The sequence below is a fragment of the Ranitomeya imitator genome, chromosome 1 (assembly GCF_032444005.1).
Source record: "Ranitomeya imitator isolate aRanImi1 chromosome 1, aRanImi1.pri, whole genome shotgun sequence".
NCBI lineage: Eukaryota > Metazoa > Chordata > Amphibia > Anura > Dendrobatidae > Ranitomeya > Ranitomeya imitator.
The window spans coordinates 465606994-465621305 of NC_091282.1; the positions used below are offsets into that span (position 1 = coordinate 465606994).

Sequence of the window (14312 nt, forward strand, 5' to 3'; positions counted from 1 at the left end):
GGTTAAAGTGTGGAGAGCCACCAGAAAGACACAATAGATGCGTCCTCCTTATGGCATAACAGTGCTTTTCCAGAATTGCTACATTCCCAAGATGCTCGGTTTTGGATGAACTTAGTGGTCAAGACACTGGCACAGGAATATATCCAGGGTGTTCTTGATCCTTTGATCAATGTCAACTGCTGTATCAAGCTCCCAGACACATTTTCTTTAAGTACCTGCCTCTAAGGCTACTTTCACACTGGCGTTTTTTGCAATACGTCGCAATGCGTCGTTTATGGCAAAAAAACGCATCCTGCAAAGTTGTTTGCAGGATGCGTTTTTGCCCCATAGATTAACATTAGCGACGCATTGCCACACGTCGCAACCGTCGTGCGACGGTTGCGCAGTGTTGTGGCGGACCGCCGGGAGCAAAAAGCGTTAAATGTAACGTTTTTTTTTGCTGCCGACGGACCGCTTTTTCCGACTGCGCATGCGCGGCCGGAACTCCGCCCCCACCTCCCCGCACCTCACAATGGGGCAGCGGATGCGCCAGAGAAATGCATCCGCTGCACCCGTTGTGCGGCGCATCAAACACTAGCATCGGAATCTCAGCCCGACGCATTGCGACGGGAAGATTCCGACGCTAGTGTGAAAGTAGCCCAAGACATGCCCTAAATACCCAGTTTTCAGACATTAGAAATGCTCTCATCTTCATAGCCCCTAATTGGGATTCTACGGAGCCAAGGGGTTTATTTACTTTATATATACCCAGTTATTAACCCCTTCATGACCTTGGGATTTTTCATTTTTCCGTGTTCGTTTTTCACTCCCCTCCTTCCCAGAGCCATAACTTTTTTATTTTTCTGTCAATTTGGCCATGTGAGGGCTTATTTTTTGCGGGACGAGTTGTACTTTTGAACGACATCATTGGTTTTAGCATGTCGTGTACTAGAAAACGGGAAAAAAATTCCAAGTGTGGTGAAATTGCAAAAAAAGTGCAATCCCACACTTGTTTTTTGTTTGGCTTTTTTGCTAGGTTCACTAAAAGCTAAAAATGACCTGCCATTATGATTCTCCAGGTCAGTACGAGTTCATAGACACCTAACATGACTAGGTTATTTTTTATCTAAGTGGTGAAAAAAAATTCCAAACTTTGCTAACAAAAAAAAAAAAAAAATTGCACCATTTTCCAATACTCGTAGCGTCTCCATTTTTCGTGATCTGGGGTCGGTTGAGGGCTTATTTTTTGCGTGCCGAGATGACTTTTTAATGATAGCATTTTGGTGCAGATACGTTCTTTTGATCGCCCGTTATTGCATTTTAATGCAATGTCGCGGCGACCTAAAAAACGTAATTCTGGAGTTTCAAATTTTTTTCTCGCTATGCCGTTTAGCGATCAGGTTAATGCTTTTTTTTAATTGATAGATCGGGCGATTCTGAGCGCGGCTATACCAAATATGTGTAGATTTGATTTTTTTTTATTGATTTATTTTGATTGGGGCAAAAGGGGGGTGATTTAAACTTTTATATTTTTTTATTTTTTTCACTTTTTTTCACTTTTTTTTTTTTTTTTTACTTTTGCCATGCTTCAATAGCCTCCATGGGAGGCTAGAAGCAGGCACAACTCGATCGCCTCTGCTACATAGCAGCGATCTGCTGATCGCTGCTATGTAGCAGAAATGGAGGTGTGCTGTGAGCGCCGACCACAAGGTGGCGCTCTCAGCCACCGGTGATCAGTAACCATAGAGGTCTCTAGGACCTCTATGGTTACCATCCGGACGCATCGCCGAGCCCCGATCATGTGACGGGGGTCGGCGATGACGTCATTTCCGGCCGCTCGGCCGGAAGCGGTAGTTAAATGCCGCTGTCTGCGTTTGACAGCGGCATTTAACTAGTTAATAGGTGCGGGCAGATCGCGATTCTGCCCGCGCCTATTACGGGCACATGTCAGCTGTTCAAAACAGCTGACATGTCCCGGCTTTGATGCGGGCTCACCGCGGAGCCCTGCTCACTGACTGTGAGCACAGCGGCCGGAAAGCAGAGCGGTGACGTCACCGCTCTGCTTTCCGGCTGACCGACGCTCACAGCCAGTGCAGGAGGAGTGCAGAGAAGCTGAGCGCCGGGGACAGACAGCGGTAGGTAAGTATGTAGTGTTTGTTTTTTTTACTTTTACGCTGGTAACCAGGGTAAACATCGGTTTACTAAGCGCCGCCCTGCGCTTAGTAACCCGATGTTTACCCTGGTTACCAGTGAAGACATCGCTGGATCGGTGTCACACACGCCGATCCAGCGATGTCTGCAGGGAGTCCAGCGACGAAATAAAGTTCTGGACTTTCCTCAGCGACCAACGATCTCGCAGCAGGGGCCTGATCGTTGGTCGCTGTCACACAGAACGATTTCCTTAACGATATCGTTGCTACGTCACAAAAAGCAACGATATCGTTATGTGTGAAGGTACCTTAAGGGTACCGTCACATTAAGCGACGCTGCAGCGATATAGACAACGATGTCGATCGCTGCAGCGTCGCTGTTTAGTCGTTGTGTGGTCGCTGGAGAGCTGTCACACAGACAGCTCTCCAGCGACCAACGATGCCGAAGTCCCCGGGTAACCAGGGTAAACATCGGGTTACTAAGAGCAGGGCCGCGCTTAGTAACCCGATGTTTACCCTGGTTACCATTGTAAATGTAAAAAAAAACAAACACTACATACTTACATTCCGGTGTCTGTCGCGTCCCCCGGCGTCAGCTTCCCTGCACTGTGTCAGCGCCGGCCGTAAAGCAGAGCGGTGACGTCACCGCTGTGCTCTGCTTTACGGCCGGCCGGCGCTGACACAGTGCAGGGAAGCTGACGGCGAGGGACGCGACAGACACCGGAATGTAAGTATGTAGTGTTTGTTTTTTTTTTTACATTTACAATGGTAACCAGGGTAAATATCGGGTTACTAAGTGCGGCCCTGCGCTTAGTAACCCGATGTTTACCCTGGTTACCAGTGAAGACATCGCTGGATCGGCGTCACACGCCGATTCAGCGGGTGATCCAGCGACGAATTAAAGTTCTGGCCTTCTAGCTCCGACCAGCAATGTCACAGCAGGATCCTGATCGCTGCTGCGTGTCAAACACAACGATTTCGCTATCCAGGATGCTGCAACGTCACGGATCGCTATCATTATTGTTGTTAAGTTGTTCAGTGTGAAGGTACCTTAAGGGATTGACCTCCCCACAATATGTTTACCCAGGAATTGAATAACATGCTATTCCAAATGTATATACCGTAATCCATCAATGCTATCAGACACCTAGCAAGTCATATAAAATGGCTAGATTAACACTATAGATTGGCATAGGTGTGGGGAAGAAGTGGTAAATTTTATACATTAGTGGTAATTACCCTCCTATTGTAGATTTTTGAAAGGAGGCCATACCTTCACTGGAACTGAAGGGCCTAGGGCAATCCTTCAAATATAACTTTGAAGCATTATCCCTCCTCCACAAAACATTTCAATTGACACAAAGAAGTCAGGCAGGTATCATTCTCCTGGCATTTGCAGACCCAAATTTGTCCATCAGACTGCAATCCACTGCTCCAATTGTGGCAGATTTACACAATTACATTCAACACCTGGCACTGTGCTTGGTGATGTGAGGCTTGAATGCAGCTGCTAGGCCATCGAAACACATACCACCGAGCTCCCAGAGTGCGGTCGTTGTACTGATGTTAAAGGGAACCTGTCACCCCCCCAGGTGTTTGTAAAGAGCCACCTTGTGCAGCACTAATGCTGCATTCTGACAAGGTGGCTCTTTTAGTTATTATTCGTTGCACTGCAGAAGGTGGTCCCTCATACCTTCAAATCGTCCGGGGGGGGGGGGTGGGGGCTTCAGGTCTTTCCCCTCTAATCCAGACGCACCACATCCGTCACTCTGTGAGCCGGGCGCCGCCTCCTCAGTGTTATTGAATTCTCCAGGCGCCTGCGCTGTCATATTCTGCCTTGGGCATGAGCAGTTGGCGCCTGTAAGCAAGACATCAAGTGATGTCAGTGGTCAGGCAGTGCGAACTACACATGCCCAAGGCAGAATATGACAGCGCAGGCGCCTGGAGAATTTAATAACACCGAGGAGGCGGCGCCCGGCTCGCAGAGTGACGGATGTAGTGCATCTGGATTAGGGGGGAAAGACCTGCCCCCCGGACGATTTGAAGGTATGAGGGACAAATTTAAAAAGCGATCATTTCTGCAGTGCAACGAACAATAACTAAAAGAGCGACCTTGTCAGAATGCAGCATTAGTGCTGCACAAGATCGCTCTTTTAGTTACAAATGCCTGGGGGGGTGACAGGTTCCCTTTACCGCTAGAGAATGTTTGTAACTCTGCAGTGGAGTCAAGAGAGCGATGGTGACTTAGGGTACTTTCACACTAGCGTTTTTTTAAATCCGTCACAATGCGTCGTTTTGCAGAAAAAAACTCATCCTGCAAAAGTGCTTGCAGGATGCGTTTTTTCCCCATAGACTTCTATTGACGACGCATTTGCGACGGATTGGCACACTTCGCATCCGTCTTGCGACGGATGCGTCGTGCTTTGGCGGACCGTCGGGAGAAAAAAACCCTACATGTAACGTTTTTTTCTCCCGACGGACCGCTTTTTCCGACCGCGCATGCGCGGCCGGAACTCCGCCCCCACCTCCCCGCACCTTACAATGGGGCAGCGGATGCGCCAGAAAAATGCATCCGCTGCACCCATTGTGCAATGCAGCAAACGCTAGCGTCGGAATCTCTCCCCGACGCATTGCGATGGGGAGATTACATGCAATATGCAACCCCACTTTATACCTTTACAAGATCTGAGTTACGTTGTGGCTGAGTTTATGTGGTTCCTAAATGCTTCCATTTTTCCATTATCCAAGTCAAAGTTGATTGTAGAATATTTTAGGAGGGAAGAAATTTCACGAACTGGCTTGTAACAACAGTGGAATTCTGCTATAGTACCATGCCTGCATACAGCAAGATCTTTGAAAAGAATGTTTATGATGGCAGACTAAATGACGTAATAGTGCTTTTTTTTTTTTTATTTACCTGTGGTAATAAATCCAAGTTAAAAACCTGAATTCAAGGATTAATAGGCATTTCTCAATCATTTTACCCATATAGTGTATTTACACAATAAGCTTACAGTTATAGGGGGCAAAAATATAGAAAAAGCAACCTACCACAAATAGCAGCAGCTGTTACATGTCCTTCTTCAAAGCGCGGGAAGAGGATGAGTTTTGGAATAAACAGTGTGTTGTAGAGCCATACGAAAAATATAATACCGACACAGCACCATCCCTGCGGGTCAGCAACAAAATGTATAGGCAGCCCCATTGTTCATAGTATGATTTTTTTTTCTTGGAGAAAATCTGTGTCACAGCACCAATCTGTAAAAACATAAGAATTTTAAAATTATACACAGTGGGCTGTGAGAAACAAAAAATGGCGAAAAGTGAATTATCGAAATTTAGTTAAAATGTTACGAAAAGGTTAATGGCTTACCACACACACTGGAGACCAGCTGTGGGGAATTGTGGAACTGGACATTATAGTAGCTATACTGAGTGTGAAACTTCCTCAACAGCACCATTACCCAATTATAGGGGTGCATTTATCCACTGTCAAACAGTGGCTGCCCTCTGCCCCAAGGCTCTGACATTCTAAGGGTACCGTCACACAGTGGCATTTTGATCGCTACGACGGCACGATTCGTGACGTTCCAGCGATATAGTTACGATCTCGCAGTGTCTGACACGCTCCTGCGATCAGGGACCCCGCTGAGAATCGTACGTCGTAGCAGATCGTTTGAAACTTTCTTTCGTCGTCTAGTGTCCCGCTGTGGCGGCATGATCGCATGGTGTAACAAAGGTGTGCACGATATTGTATACGATGTGCGCATAGTAACCAACGGCTTCTACATCGCACATACGTCATGAAATTATCGCTCCAGCGTCGTACATTGCAAAGTGTGACAGCAGTCTACGACGCTGGAGCGATATTGTTACGATGCTGGAGCGTCACGGATCGTGCCGTCGTAGCGATCAAAATGCCACTGTGTGACGGTACCCTAAGGCTTTGAGAACTCCAGTAACCAAAACCAGTAGATAAAAGCCAATCTGTAGATAATGCTGTAGTAAGATTTATACTGTGCTTCATCTACTAGAATCAAGTACGTACTACTGTAAAGTGAATATAAGATCGTTGAATCTGAAAAACTACAGCCAAGTGCGCAAAAAGAAAATTTGAAAAAGAAAGAAAGTGATGTTACTTGCAGGGGCGACGCTAGTCTCTGCTTAGCAGGTTTTCTCCTTACAATGCACACAGAAACTGCACTCTCTTGCTGGCTCGTCATTTCTCATCAGAGTCGGTGACGAAGCGCATTGTCACTGTGCGTTAAAAAGAATATGAGCATATGTCAGAATTGACAACTGACGCATGCTCAGTAGAGCAGTGACTAGCCCAGTCCCCGAAACAACGCTCCATTTCATGATGAGGGCAGAGGCTGTGGCAGTTACTGGCACCTCAGAGCCATAAGAGAGTCTTTTTTGAGTATCCCAGCATGCACTGGGGGTTATCAAACTAAGCATAATCAAAAAATAAAAGTAAAGCAGTTAGACAGCGTAGTGAGGGTACGATAGGGATTTTTTTTAAATTAAAGTATATTATAAAAGATTACATTATTACATTAGACATTTAAGATTAAAATAAATAGTTTTGGACCACACCTTTAAGAGCAATGTACTCAGATTACTGCAGGTAAAGAGCGTGTCTGTACATGACATGTTCCCTTTAATCCCTTCATTATTAAGCGATAACATATTGGGCAGAGTTAAAGTCACCCTAGAACCTCATCACAATAGTCACATGCTCACATGGGGCCCTTAAGAAAATTAATTACACACCCATGCCTTAAAGGATTTTGTAACCCCACCAGGAATTTCAAGTTAGGTGAATGAGCATGGAATTGAGAGTAGGAAAACTAGCTAGGACTCACTAGCACAACATTACCAGCAATCACTTAAAAAAAAAAAAAAAGCTTATTTTTTCTATTCCAATGTTTTTGCCACTTATGTTTTGTATTTTGGAATAAATTATGTAAGGATCAACCATTTGCAAAGCTAGTCCATAGCAAGAATGTAATGTGGCAAAAAGCAGCATTACATTGGCCTTTTTGAACGATACATTGAACATTTAGCTTTGGGTTAGCATCATGGAGGTCAAAAGTACTGCAGAAATGATACCACTGCTGACTGACTGATACAAACATTAAACTGCTTAAAGGGAACCTGTCACCAGGTTTGACCGAGATGAGATCCGGCTGTCACGATAATGTATAAAACGGAGCAGGATTTTTCATATTCCCTGTTAGCACACCACTGTGGGCTCCGACCCCCACCCCCCTCTATGCTTCTGCTGTGTGTGAAGCTATTCCTCTATGCTCTGCCCTTCCTCCAAGCCAGGATTTTTTATTGCGCTTGTAGCTGCACAAATCTCCCTCCAGCTGAAACTGGTCTGATATCCCTCTCAAGACATGAGGTTCTTTATTCTATTATAGTAAGATATTGGGCCACCGATTTGGGCTGGAAAAATAATAAGTATATATTGCTAACTTCCATCGGTAGATCTGTCTAACACTAAGTGCGAGCAGCTAAACACTACAAGTACAAAGTGCGATTTCTCCAGAAACCGCGTGGAACAACTAGGACAAATTTGGTACCAATAGAAAGCTAATTTTAATACAAAATGGGTGAGGTGTGTGTTATGACTCTGCCAGATTCTCGAACGAAGATAGTAGGAATTAGTCCTACTGGTAATAGTGGAGGTTGTCCTTCATATCCTTGATAGGGACAGGAACACAGAAGAGGTTAAAATAGCCCCTCCCCACCTCCACCCTTCAGTGATTTTACAAAGTACCACACCAGGATGGATGCAACGCAGTTTTATTCAACTTCCTCTCTATACATGCTCATATCACACATCAGACAGGAATTCAAGGGAGGGTAAAAAAGGGGTGCGGTTATGATGGACTCCTGGAAACACTATTACCGGTAGGATTAATTCCTACTTTCCAGGACGTCCCTTTTAACAGAACCACCAGGAGAAATACCAAATAACTCCTATTTAGGGTGGGATTACAGCTTGGAGGACTTTCCTTCCAAAGACCGTCTGTTGATTTGACAGAATGTCCAGCTTGTAATGTTTGCAAAAGGTATTTGAGTTAGACCAAGTTGCCGCCCGGCAAATTTGGTCCATGGATGCACCTGCTCTCTCTGCCCACGAAGCAGAGATTGCTCTCAGTAAGTGAGCCTTTAGATTTTCTGGAGGAGATTCACCGGCCGAAATATACGCAGCACAAATGGTAGATTTAATTCATCTGGCTAGAGTAGCCTTTGAGGCTTTTTTCCCTCTGTGCTTCCCGGACATCTGGATAAAGAGGTTTGAGTCAATTCTCCAGCTGTCTGTAAGTTTTAAGTATTGCAATACTGTCCTTTTAACATACAAAGAATGGACAGAACATTCTTTGTCATCGTTGTAGTTCTGGCAGAACGTAGGTAATATAATTTCCTGGTATAGTAAAACAAAAGAAAAAGAGGCTAAGCCTCTGCCAGCTCACCGATACCACAGGTGCGTGGAACTCGTTCTGACCCGAAGTGTAGTGGATACAATATATGGAATGAAGTGGTAGATCCAGCTCCTTAAAATTCAAAGTCTTTATTTTCCAAGTTAAAACTTCATAGTCATCAAAGAATCCTTGTACATCATGGATGCATGGGAAGCGAAAAAGAAAGGTATAAGCAACAACGCGTTTTGATCAACTAAGATCTTTATCACAGCTTAATCCTACACCTGATGTAGGATTAAGCTGTGATAAAGATCCTAGTTGATGGAAACGCATTGCTTATATCTTTCTTTTTCGCTGCCCATGCATCCATGATGTACAAGGATTCTTTGATGACTATGAAGTTTTAACTTGGAAAATAAAGACTTTGAATTTTAAGGAGCTGGAACTACCACTTCATTCCATATAATTTCCTGGTTTCTGTGAAAGTCAGTCACTACTTTAGGGCGAAACGTAGGACCCAATTTTAAGATAATACAATCTTCCTGTATTTTTAAGTATGGGTCAGTTATGGACAGGGCTTGGATCTCGCCTATTCGCCTTGCTGACGTTATTGCGACTATGAAGGCGGTTTTGAACGTTACAGATTTTAGGTCTGCTTGATCTAGAGGTTTGTATGGAGCTTTCCGTAATTCGTTTAGTACCAAGCTGAGATTCCAGGGGGGTACAGAACTACGTATTGTTGGCCTAATACGTGGCGTAGCTTTAATGAACCTTACTACCCAGGGGTGATCGACTAGTGGATAGTCATAAAAGGCGCTTAAAGCGGAAATTTGTACTTGGTCTCAAACCCATATCGAAGCCTACTTGAAGGAAATTTAACTCCTAAAGAATATTTGGTCCTTGAAAGATGGATATTGGAGTTTTGCTCTGTGCGCAAAATTCCTTCCAGATTTTTCGATACAGTACAAACCAAAAGTTTGGACACACCTCATTTAAAGATTTTTCTGTATTTTCGTGACTATGAAAATTGTACATTCACACTGAAGGCATCAAAACTATGAATTAACACATGTGGAATTATATACTTAACAAAAAAGTGTGAAAAAACTGAAATTATGTCTTATATTCTAGGTTCTTCAAACTAGCCACCTTTTGCTTTGATGACGGCTTTGCCCACTCTTGGCATTCTCTTGATGAGCTTCAAGAGGTAGTCACCGGGAATGGTTTTCACTTCACAGATGTGCCCTGTCAGGTTTAATAAGTGGGATTTATTGCCTTATAAATGGAGTTGGGACCATCAGTTGTGTTGAGCAAACGTTTGGTGGATACACAGCCAATAGTCCTATTGAATAGACTGTTAGAATTTGTATTATGGCAAGAAAAAAGCAGCCAAGTAAAGAAAAACGAGTGGCCATCATTACTTTAAGAAATGAAGGTTAGTCAGTCCAAAAAAATTGAGAAAACTTTGAAAGTGTCCCCAAGTGCAGTTGCAAAAAACATCAAGCGTTACAAAGAACCTGGCTCACATGAGGACCGCCCAAGGAAGACCAAGAGTCACACCTCTGCTTCTGAGGATAAGTTTATCCAAGTCACCAGCCTCAGAAATCGCAGGTTAACAGCAGCTCAGATTAGAGACCACGTCAATGCCACACAGAGTTCTAGCAGCAGACACATCTCTACAACAACTGTTAAGAGGAGACTTTGTGCAGCAGGCCTTCATGGTAAAATAGCTGCTAGGAAACCACTGCTTAAGGACAGGTAACAAGCAGAAGAGACTTGTTTGGGCTAAAGAACACAAGAAATGGACATTAGACCAGTGGAAATCTGTGCTTTGGTCTGATGAGTCCAAATTTGAGATCTTTGGTTCCAACCACCGTGTCTTTGTGCAACGCAGAAAAGGTGAACGGATGGACTCTACATGCCTGGATCCCACCGTGAAGCATGGATGAGGAGGTGTGATAGTGTGGGGGTGCTTTGCTGGTGACACTGTTGGGGATTTATTAAAAATTGAAGGTATACTGAACCAGCATGGCTACCACAGCATCTTGCAGCGGCATTCTATTCCATCCGGTTTGCATTTAGTTGGACCATCATTTATTTTTCAACAGGACAATGACCGCAAACACACCTCCAGGCTGTGTAAGGGCTATTTGACCAAGAAGGAGAGTGATGGGGTGCTACGTCAGATGACCTGGCCTCCACAGTCACCAGACCTGAACCCAATCGAGATGGTTTGGGGTGAGCTGGACCGTAGAGTGAAGGCAAAAGGGCCAACAAGTGCTAAGCATCTTTGGGAACTCCTTCAAGATTGTTGGAAGACCATTTCCAGCGACTACCTCTTGAAGCTCATCAAGAGAATGCCAAGAGTGTGCAAAGAAGCCATCAAAGCAAAAGGTGGCTACTTTGAAGAACCTAGAATTTAAGACATATTTTCAATTGTTTCATACTTTTTTGTAAAGTATATAATTCCACATGTGTTAATTCATAGTTTTGATGCCTTCAGTGTGAAAGTGCAATTTTCATAGTCATGAAAATACAGAAAAATCTTTAAATGAGAAGGTGTGTCCAAACTTTTGGTCTGTACTGTATATAGCCGAGGTCACTGGCTTCCTGCTTTTTTGCATGGTTGAGATAACCGAATCTGATAGACCTTTTGATCTTAGGAACTCCTTTTCAAAGATCCACGCTGAAAGTTATAGCATGTCTAGATTTTGATGGGCCAGCAGTCGCTGCGTCGGAAGGTCCCACCTTGGTGGTAGTAGAATTAAACCTTCCAACACCATCCACTTCAGAAGGGGAAACCAGCTCCTCTTGGGCCAATATGGCACTATTAGGATTACTGCTGCAAGACTTTCCTGAATTTTCCTCAAAACTCTCAGAATTAGAGCAAATGGAGAGAATGCGTAAGCAAGTTCCATGTTCTAGCTTTGTGCCAAGGCATCCACCCCGGTTGGATTGTCTCTTGGATTTAATGAAAAGAACTCGTCTTTGTATTTCGCCTTGAGAAAAATAAGTCTGTGGAGTGCCCCATTGCCATTCTTAGTATTGACAGAAACTTCAGAATTTCTTCCCTGGGAGTTCTGTCTTCAATGTGACCTTCCAGCTCGTCTACCCAGAGGCTCATGGATCTTGCTACAGAGGTGGCCGCTATGTTTGTTTTCATAATGGCAGCTGACGTCTTCCAGGCTTTTTTTAAGGAGATCTTCCGACCTTTTATCCATCGGGTCTTTTAAACCAGATGAGTCTTCCAAAGGAATAGAGGTTTTCCTTGAGACTTTAGCTACTGGAATGTCGATCTTTGGCACAGATTCCCAGACTTTAGTTTCTTCCGGATCGAAGGGAAGACGGTACTTGAAGTCCCTCGGGACTACTAGCTAATTTTCCCACATCTTCCCATTCTTCCAAAACACCGCCGCAGACTCCGGGAATTTCGCTACGCCCCCCGGAAGTCATCACCGGCGCGCTCCCCTCCGAAGCGAAGCGCCGGAAGTCTGGGGAGATGCCGCCGGTGCCGGCTCCATATGGAGATAGCACGGTCAGGGGAACAGCGCCGGACACCGCTGCAGCAGCCGCTGCCTCAGAGCCCTTTGTGAAGGGATGAGGCAGCTGATGGGAGTACACAGCTCTACCTTATCGCATGAGGAGTCCCTCCATCGAGACTCCCGCAGCCCAGAGCCACCTCCAGGAGAAGACTGCCCTCGGGAGCACCTGCTCGACCGAGCCTGTCATCCGGCATTATGTAAATCCATTATCTTCTGGAGATCACTCTCCTGCGTCTGTCCCGGATATGGACACGAAAAACACTGAAGGGTGGAGGGGCTATTTAACCTATTCTGTGTTCCTGTCCCTATCAAGGATATGAAGGACAACCTCCTGGTGGTGCTCTCAGGAGGGACGTCCTGGAAATGAGAGTTATAAGAATTGTTGGAAAAAACTGTACAGCTGAGGAGAGGGGAGGGCGATGTTAACTCAACCCCTTTAGTGATGTCTCAAGGCTGCAGTTATAAGTTTCTGCACTTCACCCAGCATTCATTCTCGCCTGGGATCTCACTATAGAAATACTCTCTTGAATTGGGATATTTGGCTCCGCCTACCAGCATGGTTTTGCCTGCAATGATCTGAGCACATGTGAGTTTTAATCCTTGTTATTTTATAATTGCTTTGTACATACTTTGTCTCATATTGTAACATCTTTATATACCTTTTTATAAACACTGTCTGATCTTTAGGCTGTGTGCACACGATGCGGAATTTGTGCAGATTCGCAGCGGATTTTTCCGCGCAGAAACGCCGCAGTTCCGCACAGTGATTTACAGTACAATGTAAATCAATAGGGAAAAAAAGCTGTGCTAATGGTGCGGAAAAATCCGCACTGAATCCGCTGCGGATTGAAAAGAAGTGCATGTCACTTCTTTTGTGCAGAACTGCATTTCTGCACCCTTCCATTACAGAAATCCGCAGTGGTAAAATACGCACAAAATCCGCACCTGCGATTTCTGCCAGGAGCTGCGGATATTGTGCGGAAAATTCTGCACCCCAATCCGCAACGTGTGCACATAGCCTTATGGAGTAAAATATTTAGAATACTAGCTTCGTTCTCCTGCTCTAAAACGTACCCTAAGACTTCTGAAGGGAATTACGCTACTGTTTTGGGTTAGCTTCGGACCCGTTAATTGAAGCTGGTGGCGGCATACCTTGTCCTGCGCTTTTGGGAGTCATTGTAGCGACTGCGGCGTTGATAATTATTGTTCCTGCCTGAGTGGGAGTAATTATATCGCCCTCGCTGCAGTGTGCCCAACAGCCAGTACATAGCAGGCAGCATTTCTGGCGACTAATTACCCTAGGTACAGTATCCAATCTGACCTGAGGGTAAGGGGGGGCGCCAGAGAGCTGCAAGTTGTCAAGCGGAACTGCAAAGCGGGATATACATAAATCCCTGCTGTTCGTGTTATATTGCAGAGCAGTGGGATCACTAAAATTAGCCCCTGCGGTAAATTGAGAGGTCAATAGCCTTGTTTGTGTTTTCATCACATTGGAGCAGGAGGGATAACTAAGATAAGCCCCCTGCACATGTGATCGCCGTGGGCTGGCCTAAGGTCACCCCGATCGGGACGTACTGTTGACCCTCACGGTGTGAATCGTGACAACGGCAACCACCTTTCAGGCCTGATATACAGCATTCTGTAATGCTGTACAGGTCCTTCTCAAAAAATTAGCATATAGTGTTAAATTTCATTATTTACCATAATGTAATGATTACAATTAAACTTTCATATATTATAGATTCATTATCCACCAACTGAAATGTGTCAGGTCTTTTATTGTTTTAATACTGATGATTTTGGCATACAACTCCTGATAACCCAAAAAACCTGTCTCAATAAATTAGCATATTTCACCCATCCAATCAAATAAAAGTGTTTTTTAATAACAAACAAAAAAACCATCAAATAATAATGTTCAGTTATGCACTCAATACTTGGTCGGGAATCCTTTGGCAGAAATGACTGCTTCAATGCGGCGTGGCATGGAGGCAATCAGCCTGTGACACTGCTGAGATGTTATGGAGGCCCAGGATGCTTCAATAGCGGCCTTAAGCTCATCCAGAGTGTTGGGTCTTGCGTCTCTCAACTTTCTCTTCACAATATCCCACAGATTCTCTATGGGGTTCAGGTCAGGAGAGTTGGCAGGCCAATTGAGCACAGTAATACCATGGTCAGTAAACCATTTACCAGTGGTTTTGGCACTG

At 44.8% G+C, this 14312-nt stretch overlaps 1 protein-coding gene across 1 annotated transcript in view; it reads right to left on the reverse strand.

Annotated features, from left to right (window-relative positions):
- The window catches only part of ZDHHC21 (zinc finger DHHC-type palmitoyltransferase 21), a 118521-nt gene that overhangs the window by 65349 nt on the left and 38860 nt on the right, over positions 1 to 14312 (reverse strand). Inside the window, exon 2 of the mRNA XM_069765111.1 lies at positions 5181 to 5387. Within this exon, the coding sequence (XP_069621212.1) occupies positions 5181 to 5334 (154 nt within the window). The 5' untranslated portion in view covers positions 5335 to 5387. The remainder of the gene's footprint in view (positions 1 to 5180; positions 5388 to 14312) is intronic.